The 22,548-nt window shown below is 36.4% G+C and overlaps 1 protein-coding gene across 2 annotated transcripts in view; it reads right to left on the bottom strand.

The window, feature by feature from the left end:
• ajap1.S (adherens junctions associated protein 1 S homeolog) overlaps positions 1-22,548 on the bottom strand; it is a 132,041-nt gene that overhangs the window by 76,276 nt on the left and 33,217 nt on the right. The window contains exon 2 of one of the 2 annotated variants that reach the window (XM_041571474.1): positions 6,984-7,060. The exons of the other annotated variant lie outside the window; for it this stretch is intronic. Coding sequence (XP_041427408.1) covers positions 6,984-7,012 — 29 coding nt within the window. The 5' untranslated portion in view covers positions 7,013-7,060. The remainder of the gene's footprint in view (positions 1-6,983; positions 7,061-22,548) is intronic. 2 annotated transcript variants of the gene reach the window in all.

Below are 22,548 nucleotides of genomic sequence, written 5' to 3'. Positions count from 1 at the left end.
GAGGAGAGTAAGAAAATAATACTTAAAATGGGCCCCTGGTCTAAAGGTTTTTGGGTGGGCCTCTGGTCTAAGGGTTTTTGGTGGGCCCCTGGTGTCCCAGTCCGACACTGACCCTGGCGTAAACTAATTTAAAAAATCACTCCTTCCAAATATGAATGATGTAAACAAAATTACTGTTTCACCTAAAACGCTTGAAAATGAATAGAAATAGTATTGATTAAATAAACTCTTTTAAATGCAGTAGGTGAAGTAATTGAATGTAAAATAATACTCTTCGTGCTCCTCTTCACAATGCCCAAAGTAGTGATGCGCCACCTCCTGATGTCATAACGTGGTGGTTTGGTGCAAACATTTTCAATGAAAAGGTGCCAGAGACCCGGGTTCGATGCCCAAATATGTGAGTTCCTGGGTGCACTATATTGACTGATCCTTGTTCCTTGACCCTTGGACTTTTCCTGCCTACATTGCAGCTTCCATGTCCCGACTTCAGTATCATAAGTGCCATCAGGCCTTGACAAATACTCATTAAAACTATTACTCATAAAAAAAGCAAGATGTTCTTTAAAATGGAATGCAGAGGAGCTATGGTTAAGGCTGTCGTCTGTAGGAGCCCTTTGGGTTTTATGTGTTTTTCAGCCACTGTAACTATATTCCAATATTATGGTGTATTAGCAAAGCAAAAATCTGCTCCAAAAGGTACTGCAAGCAATTATTCAAATGTATACAAAGAAACATTTCAGTACTATATATAGCGTTCCATTAAAATGTATGTAAATTAACTTCGGTGTCTACTTTACTAATCTAGGATACATTGCAAGGATCATTATTGTTTAATATATGCCACCTGAATTTAAATAAACATCATATTTTTATGAACACACAACTGTTTTATATTTATTTTGTTTTGCTGTCACCAAGCCTAGTATTTTAGAAGTATTTGGGCAAAGTACATGTTCATTGATCAAATTCAGGACCTTTATCTTTTGCATTCAGCAAAGAATGATCCACAGAATTAAATTGCAGTGAAGCGAAAACTACAAAACTGCACAGTATCACTAAAACACATAATAGCATCGTTACAACATCGTTATTTTTAAACCTGCTTAAAATTTGATCTGTTATGAAAATATTCAGCAAACCAAGGATAAATAGAACAGAAAATACTTAATTAGTGAATTGCCCCTTTTTTCATAAATCCTGAATTCATTTGCAAAATGCAGTCAGCCACCATGGTGGTTCCCTCGGTAGTTGTCCCTATTCTGACCACCTAAAGACAGCATTGAGCATCATTTAAAAAAGGGCATTTAGGATGACAAGCTACTGCGTGTTTTTTTATCTTTGCTTAGCAAGGCATGAGAGCTCATTTACATACCCGTAAGGACCAATTTATGAAGCACCTGTAGCAGTTGGAGGTGGGAGCTTCCCTCTGCACCTTGTGCTTTATAAAGAAAATAGTTCAAGGTGCAGAGTGCAATATCATCAGGGACAAAGGAGCCCTATTTGCAATGCCTGCCTTAGCCAGGTAACAAGTACCTGACTAACACCCCCGGGTTCTAAGAGAGCTTAGTTCAATTTTAGACCAGCCCCTATTTCTGATTTTCTCAGATTCACTTTCATCTGGTATGGTGCCTATAGATTGGAGAAAGGCTGATGTTATTCCAATATTTAAAAAGGGATTGCGATCTCAGCCTGGCAATTATAGGCCAGTAAGTTTGACATTTGTGGTGGGCAAATTATTTGAAGGCTTGTTAAGGGATCACATTCAAAATTTTGTCCTAGTGAATGGCATTATGAGCAGCACTCATCATGGCTTTATGAAGGATAGGTCATGTCAGACAAATTTGATTGCTTTTTATGATGAGGTAAGTAAGATGCTGGACAGTGGGTGGGGGGGGCAGTAGATGTGATTTGGATTTTGCCAAAGTGCTTGATACTGTGCCCCACAAATGACTGCTTTCTAAACTACGGTCTTTCCAGCTGACATTAGGTCACCCATTCTGATTAGAAGAAAAGAAGTTCCGCCTAAATATTTGGAAGGGGAATTTTTCTTCTATTAAGGATTAATTATATCTTAATCTGTATTAAGTGCAAGGTACATTGTTATTGGGGTTGTTCACACTGGAGAAGAGGCTCTTAAGGGGTGATATGATAACTATGTATAAATATATAAGGGGATCATATAATAATCTCTTTAATGCTTGATTTACCAGTAGATCTTTCCAGCTGATGCAAGGTCACCCATTCCAATTAATAGAAAGTAATTTCTGATTAAATATTCGGAAGGGGTAGTGAGAGCTGTGAAGATGTGGAATTCTCTCCCTGAATCAGTCGTACAGGCTGATACATTAGATAGCTTTAAGAAGGGGTTGGATGGCTTTTTAGCAAGTGAAGGAATACATGGTTATAGGAGATAGCTCATAGTCCAAGTTGATCCAGGGACAAGTCCGATTGCCATTTTGGAGTCAGTCTGAGGCAAATTGGCTTCAGATGGGCTTTTTTGCCTTTCTCTGGATCAACTAGCAGTTAGGCAGATTAAAAAAAAAACCCGAAAAGGTTGAACTTGATGGACGTGTGTCTTTTTTCAACCTTACTTACTATGTTACTATGTACAGGGCTCTCCAATGCCTATGGTCCCCCGGTGCTCCCTAGCTTGGACATCTAAATATGCACAAAAGCTAGGGTGCATTCATGCTACCCAAATCCACTCCATCAGCCCCAACTTGAGGCACAAGTCTTTGCAAACCATTCTGAAGCCTAAAATGGTGCAACTTAGGACACAATAAGCATGTAAAAGAACAAACTTCATGTTGCTTGCCACTGTCTTTTCTGCCCTTTGCACCATGCCCCACAAATGTTAAATTAAATGAGTCCTATGGCATATTACATTGGCTACAATAAATCAAAACTGCCTTTTGGCAATGACATGCATTTGCACATGCATAAAAAAACAAGACCAGAGATTTTCCTGCTCTTTGTCTATACAAGATTTCCCACGTCAACAATGTAGAGTTGTCAACACAAGTGCTCATGCAAAGCACAAACTTTTAAACACTCTTCTCAAAGGTATTCTATAACTGTGACTTGCCCCAATTGCTTTGCTGAATAAAGGAGCAAGGGCAGTATCCAAATGTTCAGAAAAACAAACAAATCTATTTTTATACATTTGTGATTCATTTATTACTGAGGAAGTGTAGCGTGAACTACACAAAAATTATTTTACTACAACTCAGGGTCATATCTCAATGTGCTGATTTATTGTACACTTGTAAGTAGTCTGTACATTTTTATTTTAATCTTTAAATAAATATACCACACTATATCTGTTCTTATCCTCCTTTATGGCTGACTGTGGTGATTGAGATTTGAGGGAAAGATTTATGAGCTTGACCTTTATTTCATTTTGGTGAGTAGGCTGACTCACTGAGGGACATATATTCTACCCTGAAAAGGGGCAGAAACAGGGTTTTCTGTATAACAAACCCCATACTTGCATTGCTAAAATACGCTCAAGCTGTGGGACATGATAATTAGTGGTTTCCCACAATTCAGTTTTAGTTAATAATGTTAATAATGTTAATAATGTTAATAATGTTGCCATGTCAGTTACAGACATGGCAATATGATGTCATGTTTGTGATTTTCACATGGCAATTGCATTTTTAAATGAGGCAGATTTATAAGGTACACTACAATGTGACCTGATCTAGAAACCTGTCAAACACTTACAATGAAATGTATAAGGGCTGCAGGCAAGAATTTTATTACAATTTTATTGGAGTCCTTTGACAAATTAAAAATATAATGATAAAATGTCAAAAGTGCCCTTGAATTTAGTATAACAGTGATATATTTTCAACAGCACACTGCTTTATGGAAAAACCTGAGACAAGCAAAGCATGAGAAATTTATACTGACATACAAACGATTTGACCTTTGGATAGTATTCAGTTCAGCATGTAATATGAAAACACAACCAAATATTGGCTCTTTTAGATATAAAAGTTCAGATTCAAAGTATTTAATGTTTTCCTATAAAGAAGGGTAACAATATGACTGACATGAATAAATATATACATGTATATGCAGATAAGGAATACGCATATTTTATATGTATTTCTTAAACTAGAGCTAAATATATCAATACAGGGAAGCGTACAATCACATTATGTCTGTCCGGAATCCAAAAGCCCCATTTTTCAAAAGCATGCGTCTGTGCTGTCTATAACCTGCCCTTTAGAATTAGATTTTCCCATTAATTTACTGATGGTTCAACAAAGCAAAGGTAGAGAGAAATGGGACTAGAGAGTCATAAGACTTAAAATAGAGAATGTTGTATAATTCTCACTTGACTGCCTTGTACTTAGCTGAGTTAACTTTTAAAAAGCCCATTTGTTAAAGGTACATGAGTGAAAATGTGGTCCTTGCACTTGGGTATAGTTGTACTCGGGTTTCTGCTGCCTTTCTCCTGTTCCCTGTTTTAAATTTCATGCAATTGTGCCTATTGATGCAGAGGAACCCTGGAGCTCCAAGGTTCCCACAGAAGACTGTGTTAAAGAAGAGGGCACTGGCAGTGACACCAAACTCACTACATGGTGGACTTCTGTTCATTTGTAAACAAGAATATTTAAAATAAAGGTATTAAGAGAGGGGGTTGCCTATGGGAAACTCTTTAGACATCATTTACTTACTGCACCATACTGTACAAAGATGCGCCGAAGTCTGGTGCAATTATAGCCAAAGCTATCTATTTATTGACACACTGTGAACAATACAATAGAAATGCAACATAGAAAAGAATGTTAAGCATGAAGTACTCACACTCCCTCATTACTAAACCAGCTACAGATAGGAATCATATTAGATTGAGTGACATTCAATAGTAAAATAAAACACTTTGACATGGAAGCTTTCAAAGCAGCATAAAGCAGATAACAGAGTGTCCAGACATTATGTTCTCAAACTAAACAGCCTCCAAAAACATGACATATAGCAAACAAAGTCAAACTTAACTGTCAAAGAGAACACAGACACAATGCACAAACTATGGTTGCACGATGAACCTCAATGACAGGCTAAAAGAACACTTTAAAGGAACTTTGATAAACAATGTGCTCATACACTACCATGGAATGAATATGTCCTCCAAGAGTTTGAAGCCCACTATGCACAGTTTTTTTTTTTTAGAATGGATCACCTATGGAGTCCTCTCTTTGCAACATTGAGCTCTCTTAAAATCCACAAAAATGCTTTGCCAATCTTATTCAATATTGATGCACTCCATAGCCTTGTTATTGTAGAGGACTGAAAACATATGTTTGCAAGCAGTTCCCTAAAGTTAAAATACAGCTAAGTTGGGTCTAAATTGCATTTGGGAGGGAAAAACTGTTCCCTGATCCTATGTGAAACTGTCCAAAACCAGCCGGGAGGGGTCATTTTTCTATTGTATAAAAGAGCCCCTCCTTGGATTCCACCTAGGCAAGAAGGAGATGTTTAGAGCCTGCGCAGATGAAACCCATTGAAGGAAGTTAGCTGCCCATTTACTAAAAATTTAATTACGCATTTTTTCCACGAAAATCACTAAAACTTCTAATGCAAAAAAGAAAAATGCCAAATTAAAATGTCAAGGTCCTATAGAAGTCAATTGGAGCTGTGCTGATCTTATTGGACAACTTTTAATCAATTTGGATTTATGATGTTTTTGGATTTTTTTCTGCTAGGAATTGTCTGAAAAACCTGACTTTTTAGATGTTTTCAAGGTATTTATATTTTTTAGCTCACCGTTTTGTACTTTTCTTTTGTTCATACTTTTTATATTCGGATCTTTTAATAAATTCAATGACTGGTTTAAGATTCAAGTCTTGGTTTCAAAAACCTCTGACCCACTAAAATTTAACCTTCAATAAATAAGCCTCCATATGTAAGTTAGGTTAAGTTATGGTATTTATCGAGTATTTATCGAGTAGACTGGTGTACCAGCCCAGAATAGGGATCCAAGTGCATAGGGTTAGATGAAGTGCTGCCCAAGTTCCACTCAGAGACCTTGCAAGCTGAGGTTGAACATTTGCAGGTTGAGCATCTATAGACTGCTTACTAGCCCCTGATTGGCGATTACTTCTAAAGGTTCTATGTGTACAGTAAGGGGTTTATTTACTAAACTCGAATGCAAAAATCATGAACAATTTGTGATCAGACTTTTAAAAAATTACAAATTTTTCAGAATTTATTAATCCCTGAGGACGGAAAAGTCTGAATCTGAAATCCGGCATCTCAGACCTGTCGAGGTTGCATATAATTCAATGGGAGAAGTCCCAATGATTTTTTGATGTGCGCTTGGTTTCGTGTAATACCCAAAGTTTTCAGGTGAAAATTCCGAAAAAATTGCGAAATTCATGAAAATCTGATGAAAAGACCCGAGTGAATTTGATCAAATTTGTAGCAGAAAATATTGAGATAAATTTGGACTTTGATAAATAACCCCCTAAGTATATCATATGTACAATATATCGTAAACAACTGTTCTTTTTCTTATCATATTTTATTATATATTTCCCAAGAGATTGGTGCATCAATCCTGCCAATAATAAAGTTATTGTTTATTTTTAAGAACCACTGGCTCCCATTTTATTATTTCTACTGAGAAATATAGTTTTACAACACTGCCTCCTACATAATGCAAGGGCCAACACTTACAGAATAACCACCTACAGATTAAGAGCTACAGTAAAATAGCACTTCATTTGGCTTTTGGGTTACATTATGAATTCATGATCTTAGGAAACATTATGAAGAACAAGTACTAACAGGAACACTTTATACTACATAAAGACAATAAAAAAAGTGTTGGTAGAAACATGATGTAAAACATTCAGAGGGGTTTACTCAAACACTTATGGCATTTGTGGGAACACCAGAATAATAGTTTTTATATCTGTTAATAAACACTTTACATCACAAAATAAAGATGAAAGATGGACAACACTTACAAAAAATGAAGAACATAGGATGGTGGCATTGCTGCACTGGGTTAGAAATAGTGAAGATTCTTGTTGAGTCCCTTGTCCTGTAGGGGTAAAAACAAGCTATGACCATGAATATGCAGGTAATTAAAATCATCAATGCACAAGTGTCAAAACACAAGACTTCTAAATTTGTGTATGTCAGTCATCTGGGTAATTCAAATGTAGATGGATATTAATGATTATTGATTAGTAATGTTTTCTCTTGATGTATTTAATTTGATGTTATGCTAAAATTTTAAATAAAATATTTTAAATTAGCATTTATAGAACGAGTGTTTCACTTTCACTATGCAAAACTGTATAGCTTATTATCTTGTCCTAATACAGACAATAAAATGAGCATTATATAATCACAAACCCCTAGCAAAATAATATTAATAATAAAACTGATGGTCTTGATCTGTACAGCACTTACAAATCACAGGACTAAAATGTCATAAAGATCCTCCAAGCATGCTTGTGACTCTCTTTATCCACCTAGAGTGGAGTGTGGGACTTTGCCTTAAGAAAGGATTATTGCTATATATATATATGTGAATGCATTTTACGTGAATTCAGTTTATAAAGTTCATATTGGTTTATGGCAACTGGTGTGTTTAATTATTTGTTCCCAGTGGGGCCACCAATAGGTGTATCCCCGGATCCCACTAGTTGGAGGCACTGCACATTCATTTAGCAAAGGGGATTCAGGACCCGTATATGGTAAGATATTGATGATGTACATCCTATAATACATGAAGTGGTTAAAACAGTTTTATACTTCTAACAGAAAGAGTGCTCTACCTCTGAATCAAAATAGAATAAGAATGTACAGTAGTGTATATTTTGGGATTGCTTCTATATTGCTGGGCAGCTATATCTAAAATTATCTAAACCATTCCCAATATTCTGTAAAGGAATAGCTGAAAAAGTAGCCCATGTTTAATTATTCTGACAATCAGCTGCTTTGCTATGTTTACTAAAAGCTGTAGTTAAACACCTTGGCCCTCATATTGGCCAGGGTGAAGCAAGGTGAACTAGCATAGGGATAACATGTCAGATGTGAATATATTGGATATTTAACACTAATCCACCTATAGTGGCTTGAATGTATTGTGTCCTCCAATGCAAAAACAGACTTGAATCTGTTCTACATTAGATACAAAAAACGACTTTGCAATATTTGTTGAAAGAGAATATACAACATTCATATTCTCTCTTCCAATTAGCCCAGAGTTATTCACATAATACAATAACAGTAATATCAGTGACTTCCCTTGAAGGCATCTCATTAACTTTTGCCATTGAGAACACCCAGCTCATTATTTTGTAATGGGGACACTTCAGTTTGATACTTGACTTAACTAATTTCATTTTACAACCATGCATATCAATTATTAATTAAACTTAAAATATTAATAAATGTTATTATGATTATTATAATTATGAACATGTATTTATAATGTAACTACTTATTTGTAGCGCTGTAAAATAGAAGGGTGTATAATGGATATCAAACAAACAAATTACTTACAAATACTGATTGAAACAGTTGGTAAAGTTTGCCCAGTATATTAGAACTTAATATATACATGAATATAAAGGGAAAGACATACTGTAACTTAATTCATAATGAGAGGCTTTATTGAAAAAGTGTTTAGAATAGTGTGTTTCAGGTACTTTTATATGTATCATAGCTCTGACAATATTTAAGACAGCAAATATGTGATCATTTAAATCTCACCTTAACTGCCCTTCCAACTAGGTATTTGTGGCTACATATGCCACAAAATATACAGAATTAGAACTATGTGTGATTTAAAATGTCATAATCTGACACTGAAGTGTATGGGGCAGATTTATCAAGGGTCGAATTTCGAAGTCAAAAATACTTTGATTATCGAATGGTCGAATATTCGAATTATTTTACTTCGAATCGAATTCGAAGTTGAAGTTGTAGTATTCTATTCGATGGTCAAAGAATCCAAAAAATTACTTTGAATTTCAAATTCCCTCTAATTCACTTCGACCCTTGATAGATCTGCCCCTTAATGTTTCCCATATTCTAAAAGCACTTAAACATCTTTACACATGTGTCAACCGGTCTTTATAAATAAACATGCAATGTGCAGTGTAAACAATTTTGGCTGCAAATAGTTATGACTTATACTCACAATGTAGTATTTCCCCCCAGAAGTCAACAAATTCTAAGATGCCCGCTAAATTGCAACTACCTTAATTTATGTTTAAACAATGATAGAAGCAAATTTGGGTGCATGCATTGCAAGTTGTAAAGGAGCATTAATGGATACAAGTACATTTCTGAATGGTGTCAATGAGCCTCCACTTTGCCTACATTTTAGCAAGTTGCACTTCTGTCCATATAGGAGCCATAATGTCCAAAAGAAATATCACGTTATTAATTATTCTGTGAATATAATGTTCAAATTTATAATTCAGCAAAAATATTTTTCTAAAATGTTACTAAGGTTATTAGAACATAAGACTATTGTATTTTGTAGGGTGCTTTCAAGGAAAGAAAACTGTAATAATGGTTAGTTATACCGTAGAGGCAGAATTTTAAATGTGAGTTTTTTGTGGTGAGCTCTTGTTTCACACTTTCATTTCAGATATATTTGGCCTTTAGTCATTTGACTTGCTGTACAAAGGGAAAACATGTTCCGATTGTTTTTGATAAAATGGTCTTGACTGCTTAAATAAACTGAAAGAATAAAGTTGCTTCAATTTACAGACACACTTCCCCATTGACTTTTATATAAAATGTAGCCGATTTTAGTTACCGAAGCTTTACACTTGAATTTCAAAATTTGTGTGAACCAATGTGAACTCGAACATAGTCATTTTTGATGTTTCTTTTGTAAAATTACTATAGTGAGGGCCAAGAAATATAACATTATAATTTTGCTGGTACAAATGACGATAATGTATAAGAAAGTACGTTTTTACCTAAAGTCTACATTGAAAAAATCCAATCCCCTTTTTCTTTTATAGTGGAGAACATCTAGGAAAATTTCTGTTGGGTTGTGTAAAAGAAAAACCAATCCTGTGCATTTGAATGAATATAAATTGAGAAGATAATTTTAGAAGGAATCTGTAGGCAGTTTTAAAATCCTGACACAGTTTAACATCGCAGACGATGTACAGTAGACATTTTTACAGCAGAGACTTGATTTAAGACAACATTTCAACCATTTCTTTAAGTTTACAAATTAGTTTACTTCTAATATGCCTAATACAGACTTCCAGAAACTAGTTGGTCCTCTATCTATTAGACCATATTGTACTGTAAGTAGGATTGAATGCCAGAAAACTGTAATACTAAAGAACAAAATGCGTGGGTTTTTCTGGAGTGGGATTTCCGATAAAACAAGAAGCCCATAAAAACAGTTGTACTGTTAAGCTGCTAATTTTCCTCCCACATGATAATCTGTCCAAGCAATTAACTCAAATCATGATGATCACATCACAGTTAGGATACCTGTAATATGTGTTTGTAGGTTATGGGAATTTTTTTTACATTGCACTGTAAAATAAGTCAAATGGATAAATAGCTATTTCTTTTACAGAAACATTATTTTTAATGTGTATACTGTACCTATAAAGATTAAAGCGTTTAATTCATACTAGAAAAAAAAACATTTTAGCTTTGTACTGAACTCAATGCAGTGCTTACAGGGCCAATAAAAACTACAATAAAAATAGCTTTATTAAAAGGGTTGCCGCCAATTATGGTCAGTCACCAAAGGGACAGATCAATGATTGATGAGGCCCTGGTGGTTCCCCATCCCTACGCAGGCATGCCTTAGCCTTGCCCACAATTCACCATGGCTCTACCCCCTATCCTCTCCAGCACTTTCCTCCCAAACTGATCCCGTTATTTCCATATGCCACAAATGACAAACTGGATAGGGCTAATGGTAATCTGACACTAAGCAGCCTTATGACTCTAAAGCAACAGAAACGCAATTTACTCCCCTGGTTCTTGCTGCATTGCTCTACTTTATTTTTTTTCCTGTGGAACATTACCTTCATGGGGTGGGGTGGATGTGCTCTACTTAGATTTACATTTGACACAGTACCAGAAGGTTACTGATTAAATTGAGGAATATTGGCCTGTAAAATAATATTTGCACTTGGAGAGAGAAGTGGCTAAAGCATAGATTTAGGGGTGAGAAATTTCTACTCTGTTTTTCGCCGCAAAAATTGAAGCCCATAGACTTCAATGGGAGAAAAAAAATGTTGTGCGTCAAAAAAAAATGTCATGCATCAAAAATACATGTCACCCATAGACTTTAATGCATTTTGGCAAATTTTTGCCGGCTGCGAATTTTTGTCGAAGCAAAATGGGTTAAATTCAGCCATCCTTAATTACAAATAGTGATGGTAAAAGGACCAGTGTATTAGTAGAGTACTCTATGGATCTGTCCATGGTCCTCTGTTTTTTATCATATGTGTTTTAATAATAAAATAAGTACAGTCTCTGTTTTTTCTGATGATAATAAATTTTGAAAAATTTTAAATTGTTCCAGGCAGTATGCATTTTTAGTGATGGGCGAATTTTCGCCGTTTCGCTTCGCCAGCGCCCGTTTTTGATGCCGGCACCCGTTTTTTTCTACGCTGTCGAATTTTTTCGGGCATTTCGTGAATTTATTCGCTGGCGGCGAATCACGCAAATTTGCCGCAAATTGGCACCTGGCGAATACATTCGCCCATCACTATGCATTTTACATGCAAGGGTATTCATAGAAAATGAAATTAATGCACTGAATTGTATTGGCTTGAAGGACTTCTTGATCTAACTGCAGATAATAAGCTTTAATAGCTACAGTTAGTTTAGTAAAGGAAAATGTATATATATATATATATATATATATATATATATATATATATATATATATATATATATATATATATATATACACATATATATATATTTATATATAAAAGTGTAATGATAGTAATTTAAAGGTATGTGTATTAGAACAAATGAACCATGAATATCTTGTAAATAATATTCTTATAAATTGTGCTTTGTGATATAATCGGTGCTCAGTGATTTATTTCATATGACTCATTGAAACCCTCTGTTATAAAATACGATATGCTGTTAAGTATGAGGACTGGGGTCATTTGGAAGGGTTGAACTTCTGGTTTTTTTCAACCCAAATTAAATATATTAACTACAATGTGAAAATATGCACTGTATCAGCAGATTTAGGGGGTTATTTATCAAAGTCTAAATTTATCTCAATATTTCCTGCTACAAACTCCAAACAAATCCGCTAGGGCTTTTTACGCTTATTTATTATTACATTTTCCCTTAAAATTTGCTTTGCCTTAAAAAAAAAAATTCCCCCAAAAAGTCAGAAAACTTCGGGGAAATGCACGAAACCCAGCACACATCAAAAAATCATTGGAACTTCTCTCATTGACTTATATGCAACCTCGACAGGTATGAGATGCCGGATTTTCAGATTCAGATTTTTCCATTCTCAGGGTTTAATAAATTCAGAAAAATGTGTTTTTAAAAGTCTGATTTTATAGAATAGAATAACGTATTTTTCGAAATTTTTGCAATCAGAGCTTAGTAAATAACCCCCTTAGATTTATTTGCAAACCTGGGTTTAGTTGACTTTTCAAAGCTGCATTAAAAAAAAAAATACTTGCTTCAGTTTGCATTCCTTTTTATCATCTCATGTTTGGAATTGGAAGGACAACATTAGAGAAGCCAAGAAAGTGCTACAGTGCATGAATATCTAAATTGCTCTGCATTAAACAGACCTGCATTAATACTGTATATAATTATTGAATACTATGCCTAAAGCCATCTCAACATCTCTATAATAAAATTACCGGATTTGGTAAAAAGCTTGTGTTTTTTAAATCCAAAATGACAGTTTAATTATCCTACTTTCTTTCTTCCTCATTAGGGATGTAGCGAACAGTTCGCCTGCGAACTTGTTCGCGCGAACTTCGACCGTTCGCGTCCGCCTAATGTTCGCGAACGTTTGGGAACGTTCGCAATTTGAGTTCGCGACCATTCGACCGCTAAAATCGAACGATTTCCATTCGTTCGAACGATTTCCATTCGTTCAAACGATTAAAATCCCTCGACTGTTCGATTCGAATGAAAATCCTTCGATCGAACGATGAAAATCCTTCAAACGTTCGAATCGAACGAAAAATCCTTCGAACGTTCGAATCGAACGATTTTGCGGGTGTTCGAAGCTCGCGAACGGTTCGCGAACCGTTCGCATTTTTTGCCGGTGTTCGCGAACGGCGTTCGCGAACACCAAAACGGCGGTTCGCTACATCCCTATTCCTCGTCCTCAAAACCCATCTTCTTACATATAGGAAAATATAATGTACTTTAAAAACAAAACAGTTGCCAAGTGGATCTGTGATAAAATTGCTAGATTTTAAGAAATAACAAAGCCCACACTGACAATCTGCCCCAGCCAGATCATGCTGCAATGTATTTGAAAAGTGCATTTTGAAAATGTCAATAATGCCAATTATTCTAAAAAAAATAGTATCCTGTTTTACAAAGGAGAACTGAACCCTAAAAATGAATATGTCTAAAAATGCCATAGTTTATATACTGAACTTATTGTACTAACCTAAAATTTTAGCTTCTCAATAGCAGTAATAATCCAATGAGGGGTCACCATCTTGGAAAGTGTCTCTTGCATGCTCAGTGGACTCTGAGCAGCTGTTGAGAAGCTACGATTAGGGATGGTCACAAATTATCATGAAGAAAATGAGTTTGGCCTGTAATATAAGCTGATGCTACAGGACTGATTATTAAATTCTGATGCTAATTGCACTGGTTTCTGTGATGACATGTAGTAATTATCTGTATTAATTACTAATCAGCCTTATATTGTGACATTAATATTCTATGTATATTGTTAGTGGGTCCCTACGATCTGTAAGTGACAGCAGCACAGAGCATGTGCAGTGAATCAGCAGAAAAGAAGATGGGGAGCTACTGGGGCATCTCTGGAGACACAGATCTTCCCTGCTAAAGGGCTGTGGTTGCCTTGGGCTGGTACAGAAGCACAAAATGTACATTTCTAGCTACTTCTTTAGTTAAGCTTTAGTTCTCCTTTAACCAGTTTTAACCACCAGTATGCTCCGCAACATCCCACAAAGATTCATGGGAATTTTTATACTTGCCATATATACTCGAGTATAAGCCGAGTTTTTCAGCACCCAAAATATGCTGAAAAAGTCTACCTTGGCTTATACTTGAGTCAGGCCTGCTTGCACAAAAATTATCCTTTGTATCTAGCTGATCCGGGATGGAGATCCATGCGGCCCAGCACGAAACGATCCATTGCCTTGTTGAATGTCACGAGCAAGGTCACGGTGCCGCGGGACATGCACCCTCCCCCCGCAGCTACTCCGGACTGGCTGCTGGAGTCTGAACTGTGTGTGCGCTGCGTGTGACATCACCGCAGGCGCGCTGCCGCACTGGCCACAATCGGGACTTCATTGGTGCGGCTGGGAGACGAGGCGAATTCCTTGCTAGCAAAGCACATGGTGGAAGCGATCATTAGAGCAGGACAGGACTCGGGGCAGGAGAAGGAGAATATGAAGGACAGGGGAGACAGAGGAGACAGAGCTGAGGGACAAGTGAGAAACACACATTAAAACAGGAGAGCGATCCCTCACTGTTGCTGCTCAGATGGATGAACAAGGCAGACTGATGCAAGCCAGGGGGGTTGGGGATTCCAGGACTCCCCATCCATGGGGGACCCCAAACTCTCACTCCTCATCCTATGCACAACCCCCCAACAGACAATGGGGAGCCCAGGAAGCAGGATGTCGGCGACATATTGCAACAGATTATGACTATCACTGACCAGAGCCTTGACGAAGCTCAGGCAAAGTGAGTACAAGTGGGAGGGGGCAACTCTAGGTCCTGGAGAAGAGGCCTTTGTGTGTATGAGCAACTGCTCCGTGTGTATGAGAGCCTGCATTATGGCCTTTACCCTCTGCCCACCAATCCCCACTCAAATCCTTCTTTCCACCAAAAAAGATCCACAGCTCCCCTCACAGCACAACTTCCTAATCCCAACCTTTCACTTCCAAAGTTAGTGTCCCCTATGATTTGATAATGGAATGGTCACTGGAGGATGCTGGGAGCTGTAGTCCAGTTAAAGAAAGCATTGAAAGCTGCTGCATTTCTCACCCTAAGCTTATACTCGAGTCAATAAGTTTTCCCAGGTTTTTTTTGGTAAAATTAGGTACCTCGGCTTATACTCGGGTCAGCTTATACTCAAGTATATACGGTAGTTTGAATGAGGTTACTGTGCTGAATATTTTATAAAGAATAAAAAAAACCTTTTTAGAAGCCACAAAAAACATATAGAAAAGTTGGAAATAGTTATGATAAATCAAAATATTTACAAGTGTCAAGAGTTTCTTTTATAAAAATAGGTTTCTGTATTATAGCATGGGGCAAAAAAGCTTCAGAAGCATGACATGCACAAAGTACACATGATAAGTTTTAATGGTGCAATATCTCACCCAGAGTATTATGCTGCAAATTTACATAATTCACGACAATGGAAACTGTGTTGGATTAATGCTAAAATGGATGGTGAAGCAGAGCACACTCCTCAGTGTAATCAATGACGCCCGGTGCTCAGGGTAGAGGGCTCGGCAACCCCCTCGGTAAAGGCTTCCAAAAAGGTACACTGGCACACAGGGCAATTGAAAAAGCAGGGGTACCCCTTGCTACTTTTATTTAAGCGGACGTGCGACGTTTCGGGGTTCCTACCCCTTTCTCAAGCATACAAACAGTGACCATCGTGCATTGTATAAAACAGGTGTGCAATTAACATAATTAGCATATTAATGACATGCTGTGTATATTCTCAAGGAACCTGATCCTTCAGCCAATGTGATTGGATTATAAACCCATTTAGTTTTAAAACCTAATAAAAGGATCCAAACAAGTGCATAAAACATGTATAAATAAATATACATTAAAATGTCCAGAATGTGCTAAATCCAGCTGGTGATAGTGCTGTTAAAGATACTGAAAAAAGAAACAATATAAAAATACAAAATTACAAAAAGGATTGCTTATCACTAACACAATTTACACCAGTTAAACCGATACAAAAGATAAAAGATTAAAAGATACAACGTATCAAATTACAAACCACAAACTTGCCCTACTGGAATAAATTAATCGTTACCTGTCCCTGGAGTCTACAAGAGTGTTCTCATCTGAAAAAAATACGAAAAATATTATTGTATTCAATTCTTCAAATTAAAAGAAGATCTATTGCTAAGCATAACTCTGCTTCATAGAAAACATGGCACCAGCCTACGCAAATGTGTTTATGGACCATTTTGAACAGAAACACATTTTCTCTAACATCGATTTTTCTCAATATATCCAGGCATACATGCGCTATGTCGATGATACGTTCTTTTTGTGGACTGGGACAAGGGAGGTTTTGGATGATTTTCTAACTTTCCTTAACACTGTACATCCCACCATTAAGTTCACTATGGAGGTGAATCGTTCGGAAATACATTTTTTGGACGTAAATGTCACATATACGGATGGGATTTTTGAAACCACAGTATATACTAAGCCAACGGATTGTAACAACCTGTTAAAATTTACATCCCATCACCCGCCTGGCTTGATTCAAGGCTTACCAAAAAGCCAATTTTTAAGGGTCAAACGAATCACCTCCAATGGTAACTTATATGAGAAAGAGTCCAATAAGGTTTTAAAAAAATTTTTGGATAAAGGATATGATGAAACACTGCTAGAGTCGGCTAGAGAGGAAGTGAAAAGCTTACCTAGGGCACAGCTATTGGCTAAAAAACCTGTTACCTCGAAAAAAATGCAGAGGATACCATATGTCTCTGTGTATGATAATAATTCTAAAATTTTTCGTAGAATTATCATGAAATATTGGGGTATTTTAAGTTCTGATTCGAAACATGGACACTTGTTCCAGCAGCCACCACTGTTCTCTTACAGACGTGGGAAAAACATTGGGGACTTTGTAAAAACCAACAAAAAAGAAAGAAAAAGTGGGATTTTTCCTGTTAAATCCAATTTGAATGGCACATTTCCGTGCAGAAACTGTGGCCATTGTAATAGTATTATACTAGGGAATTATGTAACACACCCCCACAAAGGTTCCAAACATGCTATACATGGCTGTTTTTCTTGTGACAGTAAAGAGGTCATTTACTGTTTAAAGTGTCCATGTGGACTAGCCTACGTTGGTCAAACCTCTCGATCAATGAAGGTTAGATTAAATGAACACAAAAGCGTACTCAGAAATTATAAACCCCTGCCGGCTTCATCCCCAAAAAAGAAAAGTAAGGAGGAAGAAACAAGTAAAACAAAAAAAGAAACTTTATTGGCGAAACATTTTCATGAACAGGGCCATAGAGTGGCACAATTAAGATGGCAAATTTTGGAGAAAGTAACTGCGTTTTCTGGACAGGATAATAAACGTAAGCTATTACAGAGGGAATGCTTTTGGATATGGTGTCTACAATCTAGACACCCGAGGGGACTCAACGAGGAATATAATCTATCATGTTTTCTATGAAGCAGAGTTATGCTTAGCAATAGATCTTCTTTTAATTTGAAGAATTGAATACAATAATTTTTTTCGTATTTTTTTCAGATGAGAACACTCTTGTAGACTCCAGGGACAGGTAACGATTAATTTATTCCAGTAGGGCAAGTTTGTGGTTTGTAATTTGATACGTTGTATCTTTTAATCTTTTATCTTTTGTATCGGTTTAACTGGTGTAAATTGTGTTAGTGATAAGCAATCCTTTTTGTAATTTTGTATTTTTATATTGTTTCTTTTTTCAGTATCTTTAACAGCACTATCACCAGCTGGATTTAGCACATTCTGGACATTTTAATGTATATTTATTTATACATGTTTTATGCACTTGTTTGGATCCTTTTATTAGGTTTTAATCTAAATGGGTTTATAATCCAATCACATTGGCTGAAGGATCAGGTTCCTTGAGAATATACACAGCATGTCATTAATATGCTAATTATGTTAATTGCACACCTGTTTTATACAATGCACGATGGTCACTGTTTGTATGCTTGAGAAAGGGGTAGGAACCCCGAAACGTTGCACGTCCGCTTAAATAAAAGTAGCAAGGGGTAACCCTGCTTTTTCAATTGCCCTGTGTGCCAGTGTACCTTTTTGGATTAATGCACCTGAACAAAATCCAAACTATAGATTATTTATTTAGTGTCATTAAACAGGCCTTCCATCTTCAGTTTTTCTCAGAATATATTTTATCAGCAACAAGTATAGCCTAGTTCCAAATTATAAACTCAATGCAGCACTTTATAGAAGGCACACTACTGTAGTGCTTAAATTCTTCTGCCTTAAATGTACCATTCAGTCATTGATTTTCTTTTTAATCTTCCCACGAGTGTAAGGTTTTATTCCTTGAGAAATGTATGCAGGTTACACTTGGATAAAGTGAAAAATATGATCTTCCGATCTGCTGCATAGTAAGCTTTGCTAATACTGCAGCTTTACAGGATATTGAAGAAAATTACAGTAATTACTTTTGATTGCTTTAGAATAATTTCATAAATATTCTCTCAATAATTTAACTTCATGTATATAGTTCTGTGACTATATTGTCATATATTATAAGTATATATATGTGTGTGTGTGTAATTCAGTTTTCTAAATTTTAAAAAATCTTAATATTTGGTATTCTATTACATAGTGTTCAGTAAATGACACATTAGTATTAGGTTATAAGATATCGGCTGTGCTGTATTCTACAGTATACCTGTATCTCCCACTAAACTACTGTCTAAAGGTGGCCATACACTATTAGATCCACTCATTTGGCGAGGTCAGCAAATGAGCAGATCTTTCCCCAACATGCCCACCAAAGGCAAAGCGTTGTCGGGCTTATCCGATCGTTCGGCCCTAGGGCCAAATTATAGGATTACAGTGAAGGAAATTGGCACTATGCAATGAGGACCACATCAACTAGCCAATGGGGCCCTCAATCGCAAATGAAAATCAAGCCTGCACAATCGATATCGGGCCGAATTTTGCAACCAATTAAGCAACCATTGGCATTGAAGCACATCCTTCTCAGATACAGAATGTAAAACCATATAAAATCTTATATAGAAAAAGTGGGGTTTTGACTGCTATAACATGGGAATAAATAATGTAAAATGCTACAGTTCTCAGAAAAATTTTACGTTTTGCCAGAGGGCATATGATACCTTTAAGAGAAATAAATGCTGCATATTCTATTCAGGAACCTCATCAGAGACTGCTATAACTGTTTTGCCTTACAAACCTGTTTTTTGTAGGTTTTTAAGGGCTCTTCTTTGAAGCATATGCTGAGCTCATGCAAAGCTTTAGAGTAGAGTAACATCAAATGCCACTTCTATAAGAAGACTATGATAGCTGAGAGGATCTTTCATAATTGCTTTTGCGGGACCAACATTGCACCCTCCACTACTACTGCATCAAACCCTTCTGTCTTGATTCATCTTACATTTGGAATGCCATTCATGAATTTCTCCAGAGAGAATCTTCCCTCAAAGCCTTTAGGTCTAAACTTAAAGACTACCTCTTGGAGCATTTGCATAAAACCTGAACTTGAACCTGGCACTTATATGGCAGTGTCACCCACTGTACCCACTGTAACCTATAGCATTTAATATCCCTCCTATTTGTGTCTGTATGTTACCCTCCCATTTAGACTGTAAGCTCTAAGGGACAGGGACCTCCATCCTTTTGTCTCCTTGACCATAAGCACTTAATATGTATTGTAACTATAATTTTTTTAATTACGTTTATTGTATTTTTATACTTTTTTGGACTTATTGTAATGACCCCCTGTTTGTTCTACTAATTTACTGAGCAGTGCTTTGCCCTCAAGGAGCACTATACAATAAATAAATAAAATATAATAAAAATGTACACACAAACATACAAAATTAAATCAAGTGTGGGACCACTCAAGAGCCCCACTGGTAGGAAACAGTACTACATTGTACTATTAGGTCAGCCTGAAATCATTCAAGCCACTCTTAATCGCTAGTGATGGGTGAATGTATTCGCTAGGTGCAAATTTGCGGCAGATTTGCATTTCACTGCTGGCTAATACATTTGCGAATTTGCCACAAAAATTTGCTGGCGTAAATTTGCCATTTGACTTTTATAAAATCTGTGGGGTTAGTTAACTATTGTACTGTACTGAAGGTATTATTTTTAAGAAACATACTCCTCTGTGATCTGTGTGTTACTAAAGTAGTCAAGCCCACATCCTACTTTAAAAACAAAGGCTTTCAATTTCTATTTACAGTACTGGATGCAGACGCTCAGTCATAGAATATTTTTGCAAGAGAATATCTAGACCCCTGAGAACCCATTAAAGCTACATCACTTTATACTTCAAAAAATGTTCATGAGAACTGTTTTTTAACACTTTTAAACATGTAGGTATAGAGAACCATACAGGGTCAGACTGGGGGGTTCGGGGCCCACCAGGATTACTTGAAAGGTGCCGCTCGGCGTGCCTGCTTGAGAGGTGCCGCTCAGCGCTCCTGCATGAATGGCGCTTCGCGCATGCACAGATGGCGCTACGCGGCACCTAAAGAAAACTTTTTTGTTTGAACAAACTGATCGGGAGAGGGGTCTGGCCCTGCGGGGGCCCATTAAGGGTCGGGACCCACCAGGTTTTTTCCTGGTTTCCCGCCGGGCCAGTCCAACACTGGACCCATTCCTATGGATTCAAGTCCCCAACAAGTTCTATTCCCCTAGTTGCTTCAGGTAGCCACTGTATCTTGTTTATCTTAGTTATTTACATATCTATGTTATTGGGTGGAAGTATCTGGAGAGTCTGTTGTCAACAAGGCCCAGTAAAGAGTTCTATTCTAGAGGAATAACCCTTCTAGTGAAAGTCGAAACAGGTACCCTGTAAATGAGGTTTAGTTATAGGCAGGACTAGTTCTGTCAGGAGTATGTTCTAGGAATGTTAGATAGTAAAGCAACCTAAACAAAGGGCAGCTTTGTGCTCTACCTAAAGGTTTTTAGTTAAAGGTAGCTCACCTTGGGTATTCCTGGCCTAAAGTGCAGGTACTACAATGCTGAAGGGAAAGGGATGTTCCTACAGTTGCTTCTGGACATCTTTGAAGAAATGAGCATCCAGACCAATAGATACCTACCAACAGTCTTCTCAGTGGTGTCACAGAAGCCTGCTCTACCTGCTGTATGACTGTATTTTAATGCAAATAATACCACTTCACTGATCTGTAAGTATTAACCATGTAATGTGGTTTCGATAAAACCCCTTTTTGTTTCATTTGCAAGAATCTCTGGTGTTTTAGAAAACTCAGAAATTAAATTTTTAATAAATATGCCTCTTAGTATGTAAGGAAACCATTATGTAGGTTCTTATTATTTAGACATAAAATAGTCTTTATGTTCCCTGTGGGTACATTATTATTTGAACAAGAGTAAGCTAAGTAAATAAGAAAAATCTGAGCAGAATTGAAAGAGTGAGAATAGTCACTCCCTATTGGATAATGTAATCAAACCTTTTAATTGAATTCAGTGTATTGGCTCAGTACACTCCACATCTATATGCTGTTCAGAACGAACGCCTGCATTTGCATTTAGATGAACAAATACTAAAATGTTGGATAATCCTTAAAGGTTACTTCCTAGAGTACAGTCAGTATTAGAAAATGGTGTCTATTCTTTACTTCAAACTCTCACACAGAGTTTTAAAACCCTCCTCCTCCCTTTTTTTTGTAAAGTCATAAAATGTGCATTTTTGTGATGTAACCTAATAATCAAGCAATCTTTCTACAAACATTGGATTAAACTCGAGTCATAAATATTTATGGGGAATAAGCATGTTACAATTGACGGCTAATTCAGTGAAAGTGATATTGGAACCTTTACTGTTTCAATATTATTCTGATTTGCCATCAGCATAAAAAGCCCAGTTTCATTTTATGTTATTTAAAAAAATATTCATGGATTTTATGTTATGATCACTTAAAATGCACTATACTGTACAATAAACTCATATAGTTCTTAATTTACTATCTGGCAAATGAGGATAGATTTAAAAATAATATTTTTCTGTAGGATGACTCCCGATTCTTTATATGATTTCAGTCAGTGCTAAAATAGACTTTGGTATCCTGAAGTGTAATTTTAAAGAATTTTATGAATGGAGCATTTCCTGTGCATTTTCTGTAGGTATAGAATCTATTTACCATAAGCCCATTAGCAAAAAGTTCTGAAATACTTCAATTCGATTTATTATAGTTTTCTATATAAATAAGCATTTTTTTTTCTAATTTGCTTTCTTTCTATAATAATAAGACAGCAGAGGATAATTTAACAATGCTACTACAATGTTTATAATGCCATTTATGATGCAAATTGTCATGCTTTTCTTTTTTTAAATACAAAGATCAACTCCCCTCACCCCACACACAATTCCAGCA

This window comes from Xenopus laevis, chromosome 7S (assembly GCF_017654675.1).
Source record: "Xenopus laevis strain J_2021 chromosome 7S, Xenopus_laevis_v10.1, whole genome shotgun sequence".
NCBI classification, from domain to species: Eukaryota; Metazoa; Chordata; class Amphibia; order Anura; family Pipidae; genus Xenopus; species Xenopus laevis.
This window is presented reverse-complemented; position numbering and strand designations above follow the sequence as displayed.